Source organism: Rhinoraja longicauda, chromosome 2 (genome assembly GCF_053455715.1).
Source record: "Rhinoraja longicauda isolate Sanriku21f chromosome 2, sRhiLon1.1, whole genome shotgun sequence".
NCBI classification, from domain to species: domain Eukaryota; kingdom Metazoa; phylum Chordata; class Chondrichthyes; order Rajiformes; family Arhynchobatidae; genus Rhinoraja; species Rhinoraja longicauda.
Window position 1 is genome coordinate 36,544,076 of NC_135954.1, and position 24,499 is coordinate 36,568,574.

Consider the following 24,499-nt stretch of genomic DNA (forward strand, 5'->3'; position numbering starts at 1 on the left):
GGAGGGAAGTTTCACTTGTGTTTGTTCTTATTTCGTTGCATTAGATGGAGACGGAGCCGGGGAAGAGAGTGGAGGAGCGGCACAGATCTCGCTGGCGCTGGGAGAGGTGAGAGGGAGGGAGCAGCACCCGCAAGTGGCAGCACTCCTTCACCGGACCCTCTGACCCCCTCCCCCTCGCTCCCACTCTCACCCGCTGCTCCCTCCACCCAGACTCTCTTCTCTTCCCCCCCCCCCTCTCTCCCCGGGGTGATTGGCAGTGGCGAGGAGGGAAGTTTCCTTGAGTTTGTTGTTTGCGAGGGGGCGCTGCGATCTCTCGCCTTGTCCCAGCTCTGGGTCGGTGGCGATCCGCTATCCGGTGAATCTTCGCCGGCAGCTTCTGCCTCCAGTCCCTGCCGCCTAAGAGCTTGCTGTGGGCCGGATAAAATCTCGTTGTGGGCCTGATGTGGGCCGCAGGCCATAGTTTGGAGATCCCTGATCTATATCAACGATTTGGATGAGAATGCACAAGACACAGTGAAAAAGTTTACCAAAATAGGTGCTCCAAAGACGTACAGGTATGTAGGTTAATTGGCTGGGCAAATGTAAAAATTGTCGCTAGTGGGTGTAGGATAGTGTTAGTGTGCGGGGATATCTGGGCAGCACGGACCCAGTGGGCCGAAGGGCCTGTTTCTGCGCTGTATCTCTAAATCTAAAATCTATTGTAGACACTGAAGGTGGTTATCATTGCAGTAGAATCTGGGCAAGTAGGATGAGAAATGGCAAATGGAATTTAACTCTTTAGGGTGTTATGTTATTGGAAAATCTCACCAGGGCAGTACTTTCATAATTAACAGTACGAGTCTTGTAAGTAGAGGCATACAAATCTATAGTTCCATGAATGTGGCATCGCAGATAGATAGGATGATGGTGGTGTTTTTTTGGCAGCTGGCCTTCATCATTTGAGTATAGTTGATGGAATGTTATGTCATAGTTGTACAAGATGTTGGTGAGGCTGCTTTTCAAATATTTGTGTTCAGTTTTGTTCTCCCCCCTATAGGAAAGATGCCTTTAAGCTGGAAAGAGTGCAGAGAAAAGTTGATAATGTTGCCAGGACTTGAGCGACTGAGGTATAAGGGGAGGTTGTGTAGGCTAGGACTATTCTTTGGAACGCAGGAGGCAGAGGGGCGATCATATAGGGATGTATAAATTTAAGAGGGGCAAAGAGGTGAATAAGCTTACATTTTAAAAGCTTTTTCTCTACAGATTAGTAGAATTGTCATAGTCCATTAATTAACATTTACGTAATGTTAATTAAGTTACAAGTTTTCTGCTAAGCTCCAAAATCACATTCTGCAGAGTATTGTGGATTCAACTTATTACCAGTCAGCAGAATAATATTTACTCCAACTTCTTTAAATTAAAACAATTTGAAAGAATGCCTGTACACTTTCTTTAAAAGTAAAAGAAAGAACCTAAGGCTTGGTCAACCTTATTAAGCTTGTAATTAACTTAACATATGGCCATTAAATGCTTTTATGATGCAACAGTCATAAAGATCATCAACAAACAGAATTCTACACTAAGCATTCTATGTTCCAGATCTGATTTTATCATTACATTTGCAGCAGCAGAAATAAATATTCAGAAAATCCAAGAGATGAATCCTTGGAAAGCAAGCAAGCCTTACATGGTTAACAATAACCACATTTTCATGAGTTAAGGCATTTGTGAAGAAAGAAAAATGGACAAAAGGAAAATTCTCTTGAGTCACTCCTATTCACAAACTAGGAGATTTCTTCACAAACAAGTTAAGGTGGGTCTCTTACCAATTTTACTAAAGGAAACACATGGTGCATTTGTTTTATCAACACTGGTGATACACAGAGAACCCTTTCTATCCGAACAGGAACTTCACAATCCAAAGTTTCAAGATGACAACATTAAAACTAACAATCTTCAAGAAGAAATAGTGTCTACAAATACATCACTGATACGTTCAGTTCATGCTGAAAGCCATGCAACACAGACGCTTCCTGGAATAAGAACTTATGGACATTTAGAGTGGTTCCATTATGAATTACCTGTGCCACTCAGTCCCTCTTTCTGGGATGTTCTTACAAACAAAGAAGTTTCTAGGTCTCAGGAACGAAGTTCTCCAAAAAGTGAAATGAATACCAAAGGAAAGAACAATAGCTATATATCAGTTCCTCCTACTTTAATACTTTCCACCTCAAACAACTGTATAAACATTTCTCATGAAACAAAAGCCAAGACAAGATCATCTCCATTCTTCATAAATGACTACAAGTGTGTGAATTTTGAACCACTTCTGACGCCATATTGGAAACAGGAGATCTTCATTCCCCGTCCACTCAAAGAAGCAAAATATAAAATTCAATGGATTGTGCAGTACAAAAAGACTGTAAAATAACCATAAATATATTGATAACATTCTGAGCAGTCTGGAAAATGCAACAATATGGAAAGAAAGTAAATGAATATTTATTTAAAATTTCCAAAAATATTAATTACATAAAATTTACAGGAACCCAGAATAATAGCCTCTACAATTCAGTAATCGCTCAACCCCCCCAGTCCACATTCAGTGCATTCAATTTGCATGAGATTATACATAATTTCTGTATGAATTCAATAGTGAAGGCATTAGTAAAACCATTGAGTTTCTTGCAGCTTCTCTTCTTATTTTCACTTGAAGGAATTTGCTTTATGTTTAGGCATGAAGGTGAAATTTGGAGGAACAGGTCCCAATAGCATTTCACTGATATCAAAATAAAAGAAAAGACAAAATAAATTGTTTATATTAAATTCATGCTTTCTATATATCAAATTCAATCGCTAAAAATCAATCTCTGCTCAGAGGTGTATGAAGAGCCAAATGGGATTCAAGATTGTTGCACATGTTATTAAACAGCGGGGAGAAAATTTAAGGAAATTCAGTTTTTCTGGGAGCTAAACGACCAGAATGCTACATTAGCAATTAAGTGTTGAAATTTGGATTGCAACCTAAAGTGTTCCAGGAATGATCTTTAATTACTTGGGACAAACTGCTATCTTCTGATTAAAACTTTAAAAAAAGGATTTTTAAAGAGCAAATTACTTTACCTTAATTTGATCCAGTCACACACATTTTGGCTAGCCATTAACGTTTCCAAATAGTCTCTGCCCAAAAAATAAGGAGGTCTTTCATTGATTTTTTGAGGTATATGTTCCAGAAGACCTACTGGAATATACCTGAAACAAACATAAATGCAACATCAACGTATTCACTAATGTTCAACATACCTAATTTAAGAGAAATAATTCAGTACTAAGTTAAAGTATTTTACCTGCATAAAAATGACAGCCACTCCAAGAGAAATCTTCTACTCTTCTCCACTCCTTGTGTATCTGATCCCCAGTGCTCTAACCCATAGTTACTATAATCCTGGAGAACCTCAAATCTTTCTCGTGACGAAATATCCCAGTGTCGTTGCTCTTTGATTTCAGTAAATAGCCATGGTTTAATTAGTGCCCCTCTGTAATTAAACAAGTTCAACATACAAGTGTAAATTTATAGAACCCAGTTCTTTGGATTTTCATAGAAAGCAAAGGTAACTAATATCAGCTGATATTTTACCTTCCGTCCAGAAACTGTACAAGCTATGAACTTTACATAAATATATTAAGAAAATATTAATTCTGAAACTCAAATGATTAATCTAAAAACAATGCTTTTAGAATCTATGTTAGATAATATAAAACTGTAATGTACAAAAGTGGCACATTATTCAAAGTATTTCAGATTCTTTTGCTTTTCTTTGAAAAAAAATTCAGCCCAAAATATTAATTTGGGCTTGAATTTTATGTTGGAAATATTTGATTCCAAAATAGAGATGAATAAAGTGATTTTCAACCATTTGTACTACAATTTGAGGGTCTTCAATGATTTATGTAAAATTAATATGAATTGAGTTTCACAGTATCTGTGACTGTCTAAAATTGAGGTTTTGCTGATGAATGAATGCATTCTGCTGTGCTCAGAATTGAATTTAATAAATTTTAAATCTTCATTAATTCCATGTATTTTTTGTTCGATTCAATTAAATATTTGTAATTTTTCTCTGCCTCTACTGACATCCTCAATAATATGAACATGTGCTATTGAGGGCGTGCAGCGTAGGTTTACTAGGTTAATTCCCGGAATGGCGGGACTATCATATGTTGAAAGACTGGAGCGACTAGGCTTGTATACACTGGAATTTAGAAGGATGAGAGGACATCTTATCGAAACGTATAAGATTATTAAGGGGTTGGACACGTTAGAGGCAGGAAACATGTTCCCAATGTTGGGGGAGTCCAGAACAAGGGGCCACAGTTTAAGAATAAGGGGTAGGCCATTTAGAACTGAGATGAGGAAAAACTTTTTCAGTCAGAGTTGTGAATCTGTGGAATTCTCTGCCTCAGAAGGCAGTGGAGGCCAATTCTCTGAATGCATCCAAGAGAGAGCTGGATAGAGCTCTTAAGGATAGCGGAGTCAGGGGGTATGGGGAGAAGGCAGGAACGGGGTACTGATTGAGAATGATCAGCCATGATCACATTGAATGGCGGTGCTGGCTCGAAGGGCCGAATGGCCTCCTCCTGCACCTATTGTCTATTGAGGTTTAGGTCTTGATATCAAGCCTTGTTCACCCAGAACAGCCAGAATTAGACCATAGCTTAACAAAGAACATCTTTGTTGCAATTGTTGCAGCAATCTTTTTGTGACTCATCGAGATTCATGGAAGGTTAGAATCTATAACCAGGAAATTCTCATCCATGAAACTTAAAATGACATTCACTTTTCATTTCATCATGGCGAATTGACCATAACACACTGCAGCTTCAAAATGTTAGAAACCTTTTAAATTCATTCAAAACAGCCATATCATAGAAACATAGAAAATAGGTGCAGGAGTAGGCCATTCGGCCCTTCGAGCCTGCACCGCCATTCAATATGATCATGGCTGATCAACCAGCTCAGTAACCTGTACCTGCCTTCTCTCCATACCCCCTGATCCCTTTAGCCACAAGGGCCACATCTAACTCCCTCTTAAATATAGCCAATGAACTGGCCTCAACTACCTTCTGTGGCAGAGAATTCCACAGACTCACCACTCTCTGTGTGAAGAAATGTTTTCTCATCTCGGTCCTAAAAGACTTCCCCCTTATCCTTAAGCTGTGACCCCTGGTTCTGGACTTCCCCAACATCGGGAACAATCTTCCCGCATCTAGCCTCTCCAACCCCTTAAGAATTTTATATGTTTCAATAAGATCCCCCCCTCAGTCTTCTAAATTCCAGCGAGTATAAGCCTAATCTATCCAGTCTTTCTTCATATGAAAGTCCTGCCATCCCAGGGATCAATCTGGCGAACCTTCTCTGTACTAAGGCTAGAATGTCTTTCCTCAGATTAGGAGATCAAAACTGTACACAATACTCCAGGTGCGGTCTCACCAAGAACCTCCCTGCTCCTATACTCAAATCCTCTTGCTATGAATGCTAACATACCATTTGCTTTCTTCACTGCCTGCTGCACCTGCACGCTTGCTTTCAATGACTGGTGCACCATGACACCCAGGTCACGTTGCATCTCCCCTTTTTACAAGGAACAAGGAACTCAAGTTACAAGGAACTCTCTGAGAATTACATTTGCAGAAATCACTCACTCCTAACTGCACAAATTGAATAGACCACATTTAAGCAATGCACGTAATTAGTGTAGAAGTAAATGTGGTATTTGGCAAGGATAGGAAAAGATCATTCTGAACTTTAGTTGAAATTCAATGAGCACATGCATTTGTTACTGACCTTGCAACCATAACTCCGGATACAGCGGTCATTGTCCGGGCTCTGTTGGCATCTTCAAATGACAATATATCACCATTTCCTGTGAAAGATAAAATACATTGATTATAGCTTGGGCATAAGTGAAGGACAGCAATTCATTATTTTACAAGCTCAGTGCAATTGCAGTGCCACGTTCAAAGTCCATTAAAACCTTTAACTCAGTGTATTAATAATTAATAATGAGACTAATCACACTGCTCTAATCAACAGCCGGCACAAACATGATGGTTTAATGGCCTGATTCTATGCCATAACAATTGCGCAATTCTAAAGTCTGCATTGTTTGAAACATTTGGGAATGCATTCCTGTTTAATTTTATCGATAACTACACCAAGTTGGGCCCAAATCACTCCTGCATTGGTGCAGCACCCTCTCCTCCCCCTCCCCCCTCTCCTCTCCCTCTCCCTCTCCTCTCCCTCTCCCCCCCCTCTCCCTCTCCCCCCCCTCTCCCTCTCCCCCCCCCTCCCTCTCCCCCCCCTCTCCCTCTCCCCCCCTCTCTCTCCCCCCCTCTCCCTCTCCCCCCTCTCCCTCCCTCTCCCTCTACCCCCCCCTCTCCCTCTACCCCCCCTCTCCCCCCCACTCTCCCTCTACCCCCCCCTCTACCCCCCCTCTCCCTCTACCCCCCTCTCCCTCTACCCCCCTCTCCCTCTACCCCCCCTCTCCCTCTACCCCCCCCTCTCCCTCTACCCCCCCCTCTCCCTCTACCCCCCCTCTCCCTCTACCCCCCCTCTCCCTCTACCCCCCCCCTCTCCCTCCCCTCTCCCTCTACCCCCCCTCTCCCTCTCCCTCTACCCCCCCTCTCCCTCTACCCCCCCTCTCCCTCTACCAGCGCCAGGCCCAGGCCTCCACCAACGCCCGGCCTCACCACCGATGCTGCTGCTGCCACCTTTCCCCTTGGCCCACCTCAGGCTCGAGGTTACCCGGTCATGTCCAGGCCCAGGCCCAGGCACCGGCTGCTTCCTCTGGACCAGGTCTGGCTCCCAGCCCCCAAGAGACAGGAGGCCGAACCCTATTCAACGGGCCCCAACTGCACAGGCGCAGACACGTTTGTTCTGCGCATGAGCGGATGCGGCAGCCATCTTTTACTCTACTCCCTAAAAGAGACATTCTCATTGTTCTCCCCATATTCTCCAAATCAACTCCCTGAATGTTCAACACTTTCTTTTGTCATTTTGATAAAAGGTCAATCTGAAACTGCTTCTTTATCCAGAGTTGTTGCCTGATTTGTTGACTATCTCTAGCATTTTATGTTATTGTTTCTGAATTCTAGCATCTGGCATTTTCTGCTTTCAGAGCCAAGATGAAATCATGCCTCCACCATGACAGCTGTAGAATTGAAATCCAATTTTTAACCTGGAATTAACATTAAAAAATCTAATTACAGAAATAATTATTGTACAACTAATGGTTCACTTTTGTCCTTTGTGGGATATTTGCCATTCTTAAACAAAAAACAAACAGCTGAAGGAACTCAGCAAGTCAGGCAGCATTTGTGTTGGGAAAAGCATAGATGACATTCCAGGTTGGGATCATTCTTCAGCCTTACTGGTCTATCCTATGTGACTCTAGCACCACAAAAGTGGTTAGTTAAGAACTAGACTTTCCACAATGGTAACAGAATACCAGAAGCTGCCATATGCAGATCCTACCTGAATTTGGAAGGAGATTGCTTGAGGGGGAAAAACTCCATCACATAATACGACAGTGTTGGATTGCATTCATTATATTTTGTCATATCACATCCTTGTATTCAGTTTGATGCCTACCATAATTGTAATTGCAAGTAACGGAGGTTACTAATCTCATTTACTTAAACCAATTATGTCCCTTTCATAATATATTCTGGTAACACTTACCATTAACAGCACACAGATAACATATGAAAAATGATCAATACATACCAAAGAGAGGCATTGGTTTAGCCACCTGAGCACAGTAATCAATGTAATCCCAGTCTGCTAATTTACTGTATCGTTGCTCTCTGGATCGACCATGCAGCTGAGAAACACAATTAGGAATCATTTAAAAAAGGTCACAATCATATTCCTATAGTAACAAAAGGTTAGGTACATCATGCTGAAATATCAAAAGGGGTAATTCTAAAATAATTTTAAATCAGTTTTGTATTGATAACAATTACTGAATTCATTTTGCAAATAAGTTCACTATGCTTTTCACTAATTATCAATTTACATCTTTAATTTTAAAAAACATCCTAAATAATTTCATGGTATGTTGAAGCAAAATCTGATGAGACATATAGATCATCAACCTGACTTTTCCAAACTAACAAATACATCAGTAAAAAAATAACCAAAAGGAATAGAGTGCATGTTGGCACTTACTGTAATCATGGAAAGCCCACAGCCCCTAAGATGGGGTAATATTTTATGGGCAATATTGATCTTTTCATGTACACCAGTCCTTAATTTTGCTGTCACTGGAACATCCAATACCTACAATGGGTTATGGAACAAACAACTTCAGTTGCATCAGATAAAGTAATTACAGATTTAGTATCAGTGAATTGAATGACCACAGAATTTACCTACAGAAACCATTCCTCTTGCAATCTGTTCTAATTTGGTCAAACGATGCATTAGACCACAACCTGCACCCTGGAAAGAGAAATCCAATTTAGGAAGCATTTTAAAAAGGGGAATACACTCAGAATGTCACATGTTTAACCATCTTTTCAAACAGACAGTCTGGTATCACAATGAGCAGGTTAGATTCCACATCTAACTGGAAATACTAATCTAAGTATTAACTAACGAGAGTAAAACACATATTTATAATGCATTAGGTTTAATATAAGATGTGTGAAATTGTACTGTGAAGAAAAATGTACATCTTCACTGTACGGAATTAAAATTACATGGGATCTACAATGAAAAGCTATTCTACTTCACCAGAACTACACATTTTTTATAAAGCACAATAATAGAACAAATTATACATCTATTCCTCACAGAAACATCTCTAAACTTTACCAACAGGGCAGTGAATCAACCTACCTTCTGATATACCAAGTCTATTGGGCAGCCAACGTTAATATCAACAAAATCAACGTCAATGGTCTGGTTGAGAAGCTCAGCACATTTTGTCATGGTGTCCGGAAAAGCTCCGTCTAGCTGTGGCAAAAAAAAATGTTGACTGTAGCATGACCACTATTTGTATTGAAAATTTGCCGCTGGATAAAACATGGCACATATTTTCCTGCTCCCACTCACTTACTTGCTCTGGATTTATGATCAGAAGCTTTCTGGAACAAACTATCCTGTTGCTGAACAGAAGGACCTTGAAAGACATGAATCAAATGATGTATGTGGCCAGAACTAAGCCGATGCAGGAAACTCCTCTGGAAACTAATGAGGTGGCAAACTAAAGTCCTAATTTCCTGTCCCTGCCATTAACCAAAGCAAACTTTACTGGACAGCCAAAAGCGTTCAATAAGTGTAATAAGATGACTGATTTCAAAAAATAAAGTTGTTTTGAAAACCATATTGCTACATTTATCTAGTTCAGAACCTTAAAGTCAACACAAGTAATTAAAACACGTAACTGAATTAAATGCTTGCCTGTAGCATTACTAGAAATACCAATTCATACGAATGGGTTTATGGATCCTATGCGCAAGCCCAATCCAATTCAAAATCAGTTTTCCCAGCAAAAGCTGTGGAACATCAGAAAACTCTTCTTCCCGCAAAGAGTTTAGTGGTGAAGCCCAGCCTGGAAATACCAGAGTAGTTAGCCAGCAAGATTGGGACTTCTATATTCATAAGAATCTCACATGCTGGTGTTTACCAGAAAAATCCTATATTACTTTATAAGAAGTTATATACAACTTCCCATGCACAAAAGATAACTTTCTGATAAAAAAAAGTATCATCGGTTGGGATGGTGAGATCAATTGGGGCATTTTTTAATATTAAGATCTGGGAAGCTGTCTGAAGCATCTTAGCTGCCATGTGTTCAGATATTAAAGTGCTTGATATTTTCCCAATGGAAAGACGATAAATGTCACATGTATGATTCAGATACTTAATTTAATTTAGAGATACAGCATGGCCCTTCAGCCCACCGTCCAGAGATCACCCGTACATGAGCTCTATCCCACACACTAGGGACAATTTACCGAAGCCAATTAAACTACAAATCTGAACGCCTTTGGAATGTAAGAAGAAAACAGGCCATCTGGAGAAAACTCACACGGTCACAGTTAGAACGTACAAACTCCGTATAGACAGCACCCTTAGTCAGGATCGAACCCGGGACTCTGACGCTGTAAGGCAACAGCTCTACCGCTGCACCACTGTTCCACCCCAATATCTTGGATATCTATTGATGCAAATTGACATCACTTCATATCACAAATACTCATTTATTTCTGACCTATTCAACCCAATCATGGATGATGTAAGTGTTGAAACCGTTTACTTGCAATGCTGAAATTTCCTACATAAACCTCATTTTCGAGCAACAGCCTTTATCATAGATGTTACAAATGTGAATTACAGATTCCGATGGCAACGTTTTGGCCCCATTTTTTAAGATTCATCACAAGTAACTTCTGACATCACAGACCTGTACTCCGAAGAGGTCTTCTGTGTGGTGCCGTTTCAACAGTGCCCATTCTGAAGACTGGCCTTGCAAAAGGTTTGTGCACATTGCCATCTCTCCACAAGTGATGTCAGCTCCAAATCTTTTACAGATTCGACGGAAAGGAAGATTTCCACACTGCAATCAAAAAGATCAGTTGCATTTGAAAAGCACCTTTCATGATGACAGAATGTCCCATTTACTCCCATTTCATGATGCCATTAAGTGCTCATTTCAATCTGTAGAAGGGTCCCGACCCACATCGTCACCTATCCATGTCCTTCAGGGATGGTGCCTGATCGGCTGAACTATTCCAGCAGTGTCTTTTTCTAGTGAATCAGCATCTGCAGTTCCTTGTTTCTACATCCTATTTACAAGATTTTTTTGAAATTTACTACTTCAGAATATACAATGCAGAGATTGACTTTTGGGGCACTGGAAATATATATTCCTGTTGCTGAATATAATTCAAAATTAGATTCATCCATGAACTGGTTCTTCAAAAGTATTCATTTCTTAGTATAAGAAGTATACCTTTAATAATACCTCCCTCTGATTCTGATTGTTCTCTGATCTCACTGCATGATTCCATAAATAACGACATTCCATATCATCCAAATATAACCATCCATTCTAGTTTAGCTCCGCATATTAATGATTGGCAAGGTCTGACAAACCTAGTCACATCCAAATATGAACTTTAGAAGCTTCCCAGGATGGCGCCCAACACAGGCGACTATTTGTGTGCTAGCCACAGAAACAGATCTGCAAACTCACATTACAATCGCTCCACACTTTATACAATGGCTCAAATGTAATCATGTATTGTCTTTCTGCTGACTGGTTAGCAAGCAATAAAAGCTTTTCACTGTACCTCGGTACATGTGACAATAAACTAAACTAATCGTCTAACCAGAAACACATGTCGAATCTTTGTAGCTTGCCAGCATTAATGAACATTACTCACTGTTGTCAGTGGTGCCAGGTATAGCTTATCTCTGAAGTTCAGCTGAAAAATAAAGTTTTAATATTTGGATCAAACATACCAAATATAAAATTAACAGATACAGTTCTCTGTCACATTCATTCAATGGTGCTGTAGGTAGTAACAGTTAAAAAAATGCAATTTGCATCTTAACAGTAATCAAATGTATTTACATTTCCATTCCCATTGCAGAGTATTGGGTTACTCATTATCTGATGTTCTTTGTGGAAAGAAGTGTATGGCCACCAATAATTTAGATATGGAAGTTGTTCCCTGCCCCCACCCCAACAAGGGAGACACCAATGAGGAGAACATCCTATGGATGAGGAACAGAAGGGACCAAGAGTTCTGTTGAAGACCACAGTGCAGTTAAGAGATCGAAATGGGAGACAAAGCTACTTGAAGAGGTGTGTGGATTGCATTGGAACTATATAGTATAGAATCAGAGCTAATTCCCAGTGATTCTGGTAAAAAGGAAAACACTCGCCTGTGAAAGATATTGCAACAGTTACAAAATGATAACTGCTACATAACTGTTATAACTTATAACTGTCATTTGATACAGAATTTGATATGATCTCCAAAGCAAGGAAGTTATTGTTATTTTCCTTTCCCCAAATTAAAACTGATACTGCGGCGGCTCCCATGGGTCAGGCCACTCCCACATCGAACCTTCCCGGTGGACAGGTCTGGACAGGTGATGGACAGGTCTGGGGGCGGCTCCCAGCTACGGAGAAAAATAGCAGGGATTTTGCCGCGAAACCAGTCTTCAGTCTCTCACTGAAGCGGAGAGTAGTGTGCTGCTAGAAATAAAAGCCTTTACGGAATTTGTTTGCCTCCTCGCCTTCATTTCGGGCCCGTTTCGCACACAACTACACTGAGTGTCCTCCCCCCTACAGCATCGGACATCTGCTCAGATAGGTGAGGGGCTATGCTCACTGCGGCGAACGGCAGCCCAATCAAGACCTACGGGGTTCGTACGGTCCTACTCATCCTCGGGGCATGCCATTTCACCTGGCCATTTACCGTCGCAGAGTCTCCCAACTGCTGTTGGGCGTGGACTTCCTCTGGGCTCACTCCCTCCTCACGGATGTCCAGCGGGAGCGCCTGATCCACTCCGCGACGCTGGAGCCCATCTCCATGCGCTCGGTCGTACCGGCCACGCCGCCGCGGGACCCGGTGTCGGTGGTCAACAATTTATACGCGCAGGTGCTGGCCGAGCTCCCTGATATTCTGACTCCCCAGTTCCGCACCACGAGCTCCAAGCACGGGGTGAGTCACAGTATACAGACCACCGCCTTCCCCCCCCCCCGCTCCATGCCCGTGCGCGCCGACTCCTGCCCGACAGACTCCACATCACCCAGGAGGAGTTTCGCACCATGGAGGACCTGGGGATCATCCGGCGTGCTAACAGCCCGTGGGCTTCCCCGCTTCATATGGTCCCCAAGGCCAGCGGGGGGGTTGGCGGCCATGTGGTGACTACCGGCGGCTTAACGACGTGACCACCGCGGACCGGAACCCCGTACGCCATATTCAGGACTTCAATGCACCCTGGCGGGGGCCAAATTCTTCTCAAAGATGGACATGGTGCGGGGTTACCATCAAATCGCGGTCCACCCAGAAGACAGCCCCAAAACGGCGATAATCACACCATTCGGCCTTTTCGAATTCCTTCGGATGCACTTCGGCCTCAAAAACGCCGCTCAGGCTTTTCAGCGCCTGATGGACTGGGTGTGCCGCAGGCTCGGATTCGTCTTCATGTATCTAGACAACATCCTCGTGGCGAGCCGCTCTCGACAGCACTGCTCACATCTCCGGCAGCTCTGTCAGCAGCTCGACAAACACAGCCTGGCGATCAACCTGGAGAAGTGCCGTTTCGGCCTCACCTCCATCGACTTCCTCGGGCATTGCATGACCCCCCAGGGTGCGGTCCTGCTCCCAGAGAAGGTCGAGGCAATCCGCCATTTCCCGCATCCTTCAATGGTGCATGGCTTGCAGGAGTTTGTGGGGATGGTTGCCTTTTATCACCGGTTCATGCCCGGTGTGACCTGAATCATGCAACCATTGTACCCAGCGTGGTTGGCGTGGTACTAGAGCAGTTCACGGTCGGTTGCTGCCACCCAATGGTCTTTTTCAACAGGCAGTTAAATGGCGCCCAGAAAAACTACTGCGCCTTCGACCGTGAAATGCTCGCCCTGCAGTCCGGCACTTCCACTATTTCCTGGAGGGCCGCCCGTTCACTGCCAACACAACCATAAGCCCCTAACTTTTGCCTTTGCGAAGGTGTCAGACCCGTGGTCTGCCCGGCCCACAAGCTGGCGTTCGTGAGGAATTCACAACCTCCACCCGCTTCGTCAAGGGGAAGGAGAACCGAGTCGCCAATGCACTGTCCCGCCTCACCATCAACGCCGTCCTGGACGTGACCCCGGGGATTGATTACACCGCCCTGGCATAGGCTCAGCGGGAGGACAGCGAGATGTCCGCCTACAGGAGGGCCATCTCCGTCCTGCAACTGGAGAACGAGGCGTTCTGTCCAGCGGGGACGTTGTCTGGCCAACCACGGCCCATCGTCTCTGCTGCCTGGCGTCGGGAAGTATTCGACGTCATCCACGGCCTGGCCCACCCATTCATCTGGGTGACATCGTTGGTGGTCGCCCGTTTCATGTGGCACGGCCTGCGCAAGCAGGTCGGCCAGTGGGCACGGTCCTGCATCCCTTACCAGATGGCAAAATACGCCACGTCCGGGCGCCTCTCCAACAATTCTGCGTACCGCGTCGGCGGTTCCACCACGTACACCTGGACATCGTGGGCCCTCTTCCACCGTCTCGCAGCGTCACCCACCTCCTCATGGTGGTGGACCGTTTCAAGCGGTGGCCGGAAGCCATTCCGTTGGCCGATACCTCGATGGCGACTTGTGCTCGTGCACTGTCTGCATACTGGATTGCCCGCTTTGGGGTGCCGGTGGACATCTCCTCCGAGAGGACCGCAGTTCACCTCTGAGCTCTGGTCGGCAATTGCGCACCTGTTGGGTGTGCCGCTACACCACACCACCGCCTATCACCCGCAGGCAAACGGCCTGGTGGAGAGGTTCCACCGGCAACTCCAGGCCTCACTGAAGGCGCAACTCACCGGCCCGGACTGGCTAGACACTCTACCGTGGGTCCTGCTGGGCATTCGGACCGCACCCAAGGAGGCCTTGGGCTCATCCTCGGCAGAGCTCGTTTACGAGTCGTCGCTCACGGTGCCCAGTGAGTTTGTGCCATCGGCGCCAGGGCAACAGGAGCCACCCTCATCCACCCTACAGAGCCTCTGGTTCTGGGGGGGGGGGGGGTCCTGTGGCGGCTCCCATGGGTCAGGCCACTCCCACATCGAACCTTCCCGGTGGACAGGTCTGGACAGGTCTGGGGGCGGCTCCCAGCTACAGAGATAAATAGCAGGGATTTTGGCACGAGACCAGTCTTCAGTCTCTCACTGAAGTGGATAGTAGTGTGCTGCTAGAAATAAAAGCCTTTACAGAATTTGCCTGGCTCCTCGCCTTCATTCCAGGCCCGTTTCGTGCACCGCTTCAATACCCTCATTGGAGACCCTCGGACTATTTTTAATCGGACTTTTCTGGACTTATCTTGCACTAAACGTTAGTTCCTTTATCCTGTATCTGAACACTGTGGATGACTTGATTGTAATCATGTATAGTCTTTTTCACTGACTGGCTAGCATGCAACAAAAAAGCTGTTCGCTGTGCCTCAGTACACATGCCAATAATAATAATAATAATAATCTAAAGGCTACTTACTTGTTTCTTCTCACACGATCGAAGCTTTATGATATCTTCATCAGTCACAACACCTAATCTAGTTGCAGAAGACATTTGTTTGTTGTCCTTAACAGAACTGGCATCTATTTCAGAACCTGGAATGGTCTGTTTTTCCAATACGTTTCCAGGACATACAAATGTATTCTGCGATTCTGCAATTACATTATTCTTTGGTGGTGTGCAAACACTATTTTCTTGGATGGCTTCACTTACAACACTAAGAGCTGACTCCATCTCCACTCCCATATCAGTATTAACCTGGGTGGAACCAGTTTTGTCTTCTGGATTTTTTTGTTTTCTTGAATCATTATTTACACTCATCGTTTTCAAGTATTGTTCAGATTTGAGAAAGGGAAATTTTTTTTTACGAAGGATATGCTGCAGTTCTTTGCCAATGGTGTTTTTCACTATCGTTTTTTTCTCCCACATTTTCATAAGATCCTCCTTAATAAGATTCTTGTTATCTGGCCCAATGTGAGATTGTGCATAGCGACAGGAAATGCCATATTGACACCTTCCATATGTATCATACAAGTAACAATGTTCTCCAAGATCAGCAGGTTTCAATGCCAGGTACTCTGACACATCATGTAAAAATCTGCACTTTTCACCATAGTAACATTTTCCTGGATGTTCCTAGGGAATGAAAAAAAACATTAATGCATGTTTTAACATATTAAGCACCTTTATTAAGAACATAACATTTACAATTGAGAAGTATAAAGTTATGAAAAGCCAATTCAGCAATCTCAGCAACATGAAGAAATCATAGGAAATGTCTGTAAGCCATAATGGCTTAGCCATTACAGAAGACAACTACAATGAGTTGACAACATTTATTTTTGAGGACACTATAACCTATGTTTGAAACATATAATTATAATTAAACAACAGACATTTGTCCTTTATGATTCAGTTCGCACAATTTTACTGAATAGCTTCAAAACATGATAGCCCAAAGAGGTTCCATTTCAACTTTTTTTATTATAAATCCCCTCCCCTTATCTTTTTCATTGACATAGATATTATAAAGTGATTTTTCTATAATGTGGGGCTTCTTAGAAATGCAACTATCGTGTTATAGCAGAACTATTTTTACTTCTATTGGTGTAATCTCACTAAAATGCTAATTTCATCTGTTCTCAATGTCAATGAGTTAGCAACCTTTTACCATTCAATTTTATTCATCTGAAAAAGCTTTCAATGTATCACAAAAGGGGGATTGATTTAGTGAAATAATCGCTACCATCATGATCTTAATAAATTAAAATTTGACCTCCCTTTTCCAGATTTTATGGACCCAGATAACATCTGTAGTCAAGACAAAATAGCAGAGGAGCCTTACTCTTAAATTTTACCTTAATGCTCCTCTTTGTTGATTATTAGAAAGTATGTGCAATGGCAAAGATTGACTATTTAGGATTCTTTCTCGCTGCCAACCCTGTCCTCTTTTAAAGTCGAATGCACTGCCCACACATATCTTCACAACCAAACAGGCAAGGCGAGCAACTCAACTGAATGCGAAAACAGGGAAGGACAAGAGCATAGCACAGGACTTAGAACGATACAATTGATCTTCCAAATCAATGTAACATACCCGAACTACTGAGGTACATAACTTTCGATCGTGTTCATACTGGTTTGGCTTCAAATAAGGCCTGTTCTTATTTTGGCCCCTGGCCTTCCTATTACTTTGTTTGCAATTGTCTTTACTTTGACATAATTCTGCACTACTCTTTTCCGATTCATTTGCATCTTGATCATTTGCATCTTGATCATCTTCATCAATTTTAACTTTTTTTGATTCATGCTTCAGAGTATCTTCATTTGCATCTAAATTGTCAGCAAGTTTTAGATCTTTTTTTCTTTCATCATCAAGATATTCGTGGAATTTATCTTTGCTGATCAGATATCTGGAAGATAAAAGGAAATATAATGAAAGATTTTGCTAGGGTGGATAAATAAAAAGCATTGCTATTGTGAACAGAAAAAGCCAATAAGATTGCCAACAAGAAACCAGACACAATACAGAAGAAACTTCTTTATTCAGGAATAAATGTGGCAAAGAGGGAAACTAGATATGCATCAGGAAGAAACATAGAAACATAGAAAATAGGTGCAGGAGTAGGCCATTCGGCCCTTCGAGCCTGCACCGCCATTCAATATGATCATGGCTGATCATCCAACTCAGTATCCCGTACCTGCCTTCTCTCCATACCCCCTGATCCCTTTAGCCACAAGGGCCACATCTAACTCCCTCTTAAATATTACCAATGAACTGGCCTCAACTACCTTCTGCGGCAGAGAATTCCACAGATTCACCACTCTGTGTGAAAAAAAACGTTCTCATCTCGGTCCTAAAAGACTTCCCCCTTATCCTTAAACTGTGACCCCTTGTTCTGGACTTCCCCAACATCGGGAACAATCTTCCTGCATCTAGCCTGTCCAACCACTTAAGAATTTTGTAAGTTTCTATAAGATCCCCCCTCAATCTTCTAAATTCCAGCGAGTACAAGCCTAGTCTATCCAGTCTTTCTTCATATGAAAGTCCTGCCATCCCAGGAATCAATCTGGTGAACATTCTCTGTACTCCCTCTATGGCAAGAATGTCTTTCCTCAGATTAGGAGACCAAAACTGTACGCAATACTCCAGGTGTGGTCTCACCAATGCCCTGTACAACTGCAGCAGAACCTCCCTGCTCCTATACTCAAATCCCCTCGCTATGAATGCCAACATACCATTCGCTTTCTTCACTGCCTGCTGCACCTGCATGCCTACTTTCAATGACTGGTGTACCATGTCACCCAGGTCTCGTTGCATCTCCCCTTCTCCTAATCGGCCACCATTCAGGTAATAGTCTGCTTTCCTGTTCTTGCCACCAAAGTGGATAACCTCACATTTATCCACATTATACTGCATAAGAAGAGGATCAAAGGTACATTGGTATAGTTAGATGGGAAGAATGGACGGTGGTTCAAGTGAAGCATAGTTTTTGGACCTCTTACACCTTTTATGCTCACTCTACAAGTTCAGGGGTCCGTAGAAATGGCAGCACGGTTTGATAAGGACAATGTTGGATACTAGTTTTCATTACCCAGAGCACAAATTATAATACTATGGAGGTCATGGTACAACTTCATAAAACTTATAAAACTGATTAAGCCACACCGGGACTATTGGGTGCAGCTTGGGCCAATAGTCCACGTGTGGCTTATTGGACAATACCACATTGTCCATTGTCAAGACAATGTGACAAGTCAATATTTTAAAATCTAGTGGATTTATGATTCAGTGTATATGTATTTAGGTCTTCATTATTGTGTACAATTGCTGCACTGTACCTAATTGTTGAATATGGAATTCTATGCAAATTCATTCACCAATAAAACTACTGCCAAAACTTTATGAAGTTGCTGTATTTCAACTAGATTACAATTGTTGTTTCAATTCTAAAAGTAGGCACTGTCAACTTTTCTCCCATATCTGTTTCAGTGTAGATTTGGCAGAATATACAATACAATACAATACAATATATCTTTATTATGACACTAGAGCTTCCACGTGACTGATCAAAAATAATTTTAATTGCTTTAAAAGCAACTTACTGAGATTTGACTGGTGCTACTCCTGGAAGAGTCACATTATCATTGCTGGTGTTATTGGCATCTCCTCCTTCAGCCATAATTAACCAAGTTGATGATTACAAGCGTGTGAAGTCTCAGAAACCAGCGTTCAAATTAGACAATAAAACGCACTGGCAATACTCTGGTCAAAAATATCAGTAGAGAGAAAAAAAGGAGTTAAAATTTCATGTTGACGACCCTTCATCGGAACTGCAAAAGTGAGAAAACACACATATTTTAACTCACAGAGAACGGTTGTCATGAATGTAACCAAGGGGACATTTGTGCAGACTCACCTGTCCGGAGGGATGCAAGTGGAGAAAGCAGAGTGAGAGTAACAGAGAGGAAAAAACTGGCTGGAATTGTAAAAAGGCAAGCACAGAATATGGCATAAATCAAAAATAAAAGACAATGTTGGAAATATCCAGCAGATGTGATATATCTGTAGAAAACAAAATTATGTGGGTGATTTTGCAACAGAAAAGACCAGTTCTGAAACAGAGGGAGGTCTTTTGCTTGAAGTAGTTTAATTCAACTTCAAGTCGCCAGGGCTGCATGATGCCTGTGTGTGGGGAAATGAATGCCGTCCTCCAACTCTGGGTCACACGGAAATCAGCACCTGAAGTGCAATTCTCAGAGCCCGCCAGGTGCAGCACTTAACAGCTCCATCTTGTCAAAAAGAGGAGGGTGGAACAGCATCTATTTTGCTTGGGTAGCTTACAACCCAGCAGTCTATTGATTTATCTACTTTCATAACCCCTGCATTCCCTCTTTCTCCATCCCTTTCCCACCCTAGTCATTCCACTAGTTCCACCGTTGCCCTGCTTAGTATGTTTGTTCGTATCTACTCATTATCACCTTTTCCACAGCCAACAATGAACCTTTATGGACTTTTATCTTTTCTTGATCATTGTTGCTGTCTTTGATTTGTCCTATGTACCTTTTCATACCTCTAGTTTCCCTCTCCCCTAACTCTGTCTCGACCCGAAATGTCACCTATTCCTTTTCTCCCGAGTTATTCCAGTATTTTGTGTCTATCTTTAGGGGCGGGACAAAGCCAGGCAAGTGATAGGTGGTTACAGGTAGAAGGGTGGAGAACTTGCTGGCTGGTGCGGGACAAAGCCTAGAGATGAAAAGAGGACAACAATTAGATTAATGTGCCAGAGAGGTATTTTGCTTGACGTGGTTTAATTCAACTTCAAGTCCCCAGGGCTGCATGGTGCCCGTGTGTGGGGAAATGAACGCCGTCCTTCAACTCTGCTGGGCCATACGGAAATCAGCACCTGAAGTGTAATTCTCAGAGCCCGCCAGGTGCAGCACGTAACAGCTCCATCTTGTCCTATTAGCAGCGTGGTTGAAGAAGATGCCTGGCGCTGCCCAGCGCCTGCAGTCGCCAGCGGCCGGGTGGGGGGGGACCGCCAGTGCCACGCGCCCGCCCTCACCCACCGGTGCCGCGCGTCCGCCGCCAGTGCCACGCGCCCGCCGCCGCCCGCGCTCACCCGCCAGTGCCGCGCGCCCCTTGAACCCTGACCACCGTTCAAACTCGCCCGGCGCCGCGCGCTCAGCAATACCGTTTTTTGACCATTTACCCGAAGCGCGGAAGTGGCCGCAGGGACGGACGTGATGACGCGGCCGCCACACAGCGGCGGGTGCAGCGATCATACACCTCCCTCGGCAACTCGCAACCCGCTCTCACTGGTCCGCCGAACTGTCGCATCCCCCACCACTTCACTATATCGGAACTTGCAGCATCTACAGAGATCTAACTCGTTTTCGCGAGAGATCCAATACGCATGTGAAATAATTGTGATTCAGTTTATCCATTAAAATGTTTGAAATTTGAATTTTTAATCAGCAGAAGGGACATAACGCAAATCCATCCCCCGACTCTCAGTCTGAAGAAGGGTCTGCCTGACCCGCTGAGTTAATCCAGCAAATTGTGTCTATGTTCAATTCGGAACTGTTCGTTTGGAAATATTGTACGTTTCTGAACTAAAATGTGCATTGGAATCCTTTAATTTTAAATCGTCCCTGGCCACAGTTGGCTGCAGGATAGCAGCTGTGAAGATCACGAGGAATAAGCCAGATAATTAGATCAGTAGAATGAAAATTATGCGAGGAAAGGGATGAAATTGGAAAGGTAGGGATTAATACATAGAACAGTACAGCACAGAAACGGGCCCTTCAGCCCACAATGTTTGTGCCGAACATGATACCAAGTTAAAGTGAGCTCATCTGCCTGTACATGATCCATGTTCCTATATTCTCCACGCTTTCTTGTGCCTTTCCAAAAACCTTTTAAACGGCACTGTTGTATCCATCTTCACCACCACCCCTAGTAGTATGCTACAGTCCAACACAATTCTCTGTAAAAAAAACACTTGCTCCGCACATCTCCATTAAACGTTCACCCTCTTACCTTATAACTGTGCCCTCTGGTGTTGAATATTTCCACTATGGGAAAAAGGTGGACTATCAAAAAGGTCAGCATGATTTTGTTAGCCGGAGTTCCTGTCCTACCAACCTGGTCGATTGTTTTTTAGAGAGGAATAATAATAATAATAATAATAATATTCATTTATTGTCATTGCAACGAGTACAACGAAATTAAAAAATAGCCAAATTGTATTGATAAAGGCAACAAACAGCCTGCTGGAGGAACTCAGTAGGTTGAGCAGCATCTCATAGGAGAAAGAAAGTTTCCGGTTAAAGAGCAGATTGGAGAGGGAAGACTAACAGTGTAAAGAGAGAGGGGGAGTAGTGAGATAGAACCCAGTAGGTGATTGATAGACTAAGGAGGGGTGAAGAATGAGGTGCAGGAGTGGAGATGTGAAAGAGAGGCAGGTGGATGATAAATGGATGTAGACTGGGGAAGTGGTGAATTTGGAAACAGTTAGGACCGTGATGGGGGGAACACAAAGATTACCAGTGCTGCAATCTGGACTCTGAGTCGTTTTTCCCCTTCCCCATCCCCTTCCACCTACATTCCTTCCTCTGGTTTCCCAATTCGTGCCTCTTCTATCCTTATCTCACAACTTGTGTCATTTATTTCTGGCCTTTGTCCAACCATCTGCTTAACATCTGCCCCCCTTTCCCCTAATCTGAATCCAGCTCTCACTCACCAGACTTTGTCCTGCCCTCAAATAGACAAAAAAGAGCTGGAGTAACTCAGCGAGTCAGGCAGCATCTCTGCAGAAAGGGAATAGGTGACGTTTCGGGTCGAGACCCTTCTTCAGACTTCCTGCTTTGCCCCACCTCTCTTCTCTACTAGCTTTCTCCCCACCCCCACCGCAATCAGTTTAGAGAAGGATTCTGACCCAAAACGTCACCCATCCATGTTCTCCAGAGATGTTGCCTGACCCGCTGAGTTCAGGGCCGGATTAAGCTAGTGCGCGGCCTGTAGCATATGTTATAAAGGGGCCTTAAATACGGGACATCACCACCTGCGCCCCATGTCAAGTCAAGTCAATTTTATTTGTATAGCACATTTAAAAACAACCCACGTTGACCAAAGTGCTGTACATCTGATTAGGTTCCAATGGGGGGAAAAAATGAAACATACAGTAGCACGCAAACAGTTCACAGTGCCTCCTCAATGAGCCTCAAACGCTAGGGAGTAGAAATAGGTTTTGAGCCTGGACTTAAAGGAGTCGATGGAGGGGGCAGTTCTGATGGGGAGAGGGAAGCTGTTCCACACTTCCACATGTGACTTCCACATGTGACCTCACTCAGCCAGCGGCCACATGCTCCCGCTCCACCAATAGACACAAAAAGCTGGAGTATCTCAGCGGGCCAGGCAACGTCGCTGGAGAAAATGAACAGGTCGAGACACTTCTTCAGACAAAACATGGGCTTCAGTTTAAAGCAAGTAAAAGTAAAAACACAGTCAAATGGGCCAGGAATGGAATATTGGATTTGGAATATTGAGTGAAATCTGGGGAGTAGAAATGTGTGTGTATGGAGGATACAAAATATGTGTGTTGAGATAATATCATGTATGAAAACCATTGGCGATGAACCGAGATACGAGAGAAAACAAGAGAACAAACTTTGCATGAAAAAAAAAGCTCTCGGCAAGTTTGTTCAAGATTTAAAAATATATATATTGCTATCCGTTGCCGAAACTGTAACTAGAAAGCATGCAATGCAAAGATAGTGGAGAATTTGGAAGTGTTTTCAACTTACATACCTTGGGTATCAGTGAATTCGATGTAATCTGAATGTCAGAAAGATGTGACTGCGTTGGGACTTGAACCCGCGGCTGCAGCACCTTCACCCGCTGCTGAATTACCAGTGGAACAATCTCCTTCACTGGAGCCTGGGACTCTGCGACTGCTTCCAGTCCCCACAAGAAAACAAAACGCCGGATCCCTCACACCTTGCTCACTTGCCCGTGAGTAACTCAGGAAAATACTTACGGACAAATACAATACCAAAGTATTCGCCCCCAAACTGAATCTTAAAATAACCGCAAGTATGAAAGTTCATTTGGTAAAATACAATCGCGACGGAAGTTTCCTTTCAATGTCGCTGAGATTTCAATCAAGGGAAAGTTAATGGGGCCAAAGTCTGAGAAGGGCTTTGGTTGTGTAATGTTTGCTTTGACGTGTTTATTTTTCATTCCATGCTGCATAATATATTTTGTTGGCAATATTTTTTTTTTTGGCAAGGACAAATTCAGTTGGCTCGATGCCTCGGAGTCAACACAAAGTTTAACATCCTGACTGTTACCCTAGATTTACAGGAATACAAACTGATGAATCGATTTTTACATTTCCTTAATAAAAATATTGATGAACCAGAGACTTTATGGGCATTACATTCAAAGGTTGCTTGGCAGTAGAGAGTAGTGGTGGAAGAGTTTTTGTTTTGACTGGGGTGCTGTGACAAGTGTGGTTCCACAGGGATCAGTGCTGGAACTTTTGCTGTTTGTGAATATACAAATGATTTGGATATATAAATGATTTGAGTTTATAAGTGATTTGGTGTGATGATTAGTAAGTTTGCAGGCAACACAAAAAACGGGCAGTTTACAAACCCAGCAGTATGTGTATTTTAGTTTAGTTTAGTTTAGAGATACAGTGCGGAAACAGGTCCTTCGGCCCACTGAGTCAGTGTCAACCAGCGATCCCTGCACATTAACACTACTACACACTAGGGACAATTGACGATTTTTACCGAAGCCAATTAACTTACAAACCTGTACATCTTTGCCATGTAGGAGGAAACCGGAGCACCTGGAGAAATCCCATGTGGTCACAGGGAGAATGTACAAACCACACTGAGAGAACCCGTTGTCAGTATTAAACCCGGTCTCTGGCACTGTAAGGCAGCAACTGTACTGCTACGCCACCGTGCCGCCCTCTATTAATATTGATTTATCTAATCCGAATGGGTGTTTTTAAGGTGGAGAATGGCAGATTCTTGATTAGTACGGGTGTCAGGGGTTTTGGGGAGGAGGCAGGAGAATGGGGTTGTGAGGGAAAAATAGATCAGTCATGATTGAATGGTGGAGTCGTTCAATGGGCCGAATGGCTAAAATATGCTCCGATAACTTATGAAAACCTATTTTTTATTCTTAAATTGTGGTTTTCTCACTGATATATAGTT

General features: G+C 43.3%; 1 protein-coding gene across 6 annotated transcripts; it reads right to left on the reverse strand.

Annotated features, from left to right (window-relative positions):
* Positions 1 to 1,585: 1,585 nt before the first annotated feature.
* dus3l (dihydrouridine synthase 3-like (S. cerevisiae)) lies at positions 1,586 to 24,142 on the reverse strand. 6 transcript variants are annotated; one of them, XM_078417305.1, is made up of 15 exons: positions 23,079 to 23,421; positions 21,309 to 21,413; positions 18,872 to 19,031; positions 16,863 to 17,178; positions 15,245 to 15,901; positions 11,434 to 11,475; positions 10,452 to 10,604; positions 8,882 to 8,998; positions 8,417 to 8,482; positions 8,210 to 8,320; positions 7,766 to 7,862; positions 5,825 to 5,903; positions 3,327 to 3,515; positions 3,103 to 3,231; positions 1,586 to 2,758 (listed from the first exon to the last, which is right to left on the reverse strand). In XM_078417305.1, the coding sequence occupies exons 3-15, from the start codon at positions 18,946 to 18,948 to the stop codon at positions 2,686 to 2,688; spliced, it is 2,106 nt and encodes a 701-aa protein (XP_078273431.1). In that variant the 5' UTR covers positions 18,949 to 19,031; positions 21,309 to 21,413; positions 23,079 to 23,421; the 3' UTR covers positions 1,586 to 2,685. The 6 variants fall into 6 exon arrangements, with proteins under 6 accessions (XP_078273431.1, XP_078273459.1, XP_078273467.1 ...); XM_078417333.1 differs by lacking the exons at positions 21,309 to 21,413; positions 23,079 to 23,421 and adding an exon at positions 24,090 to 24,142; XM_078417341.1 differs by lacking the exon at positions 21,309 to 21,413.
* Positions 24,143 to 24,499: the final 357 nt, after the last annotated feature.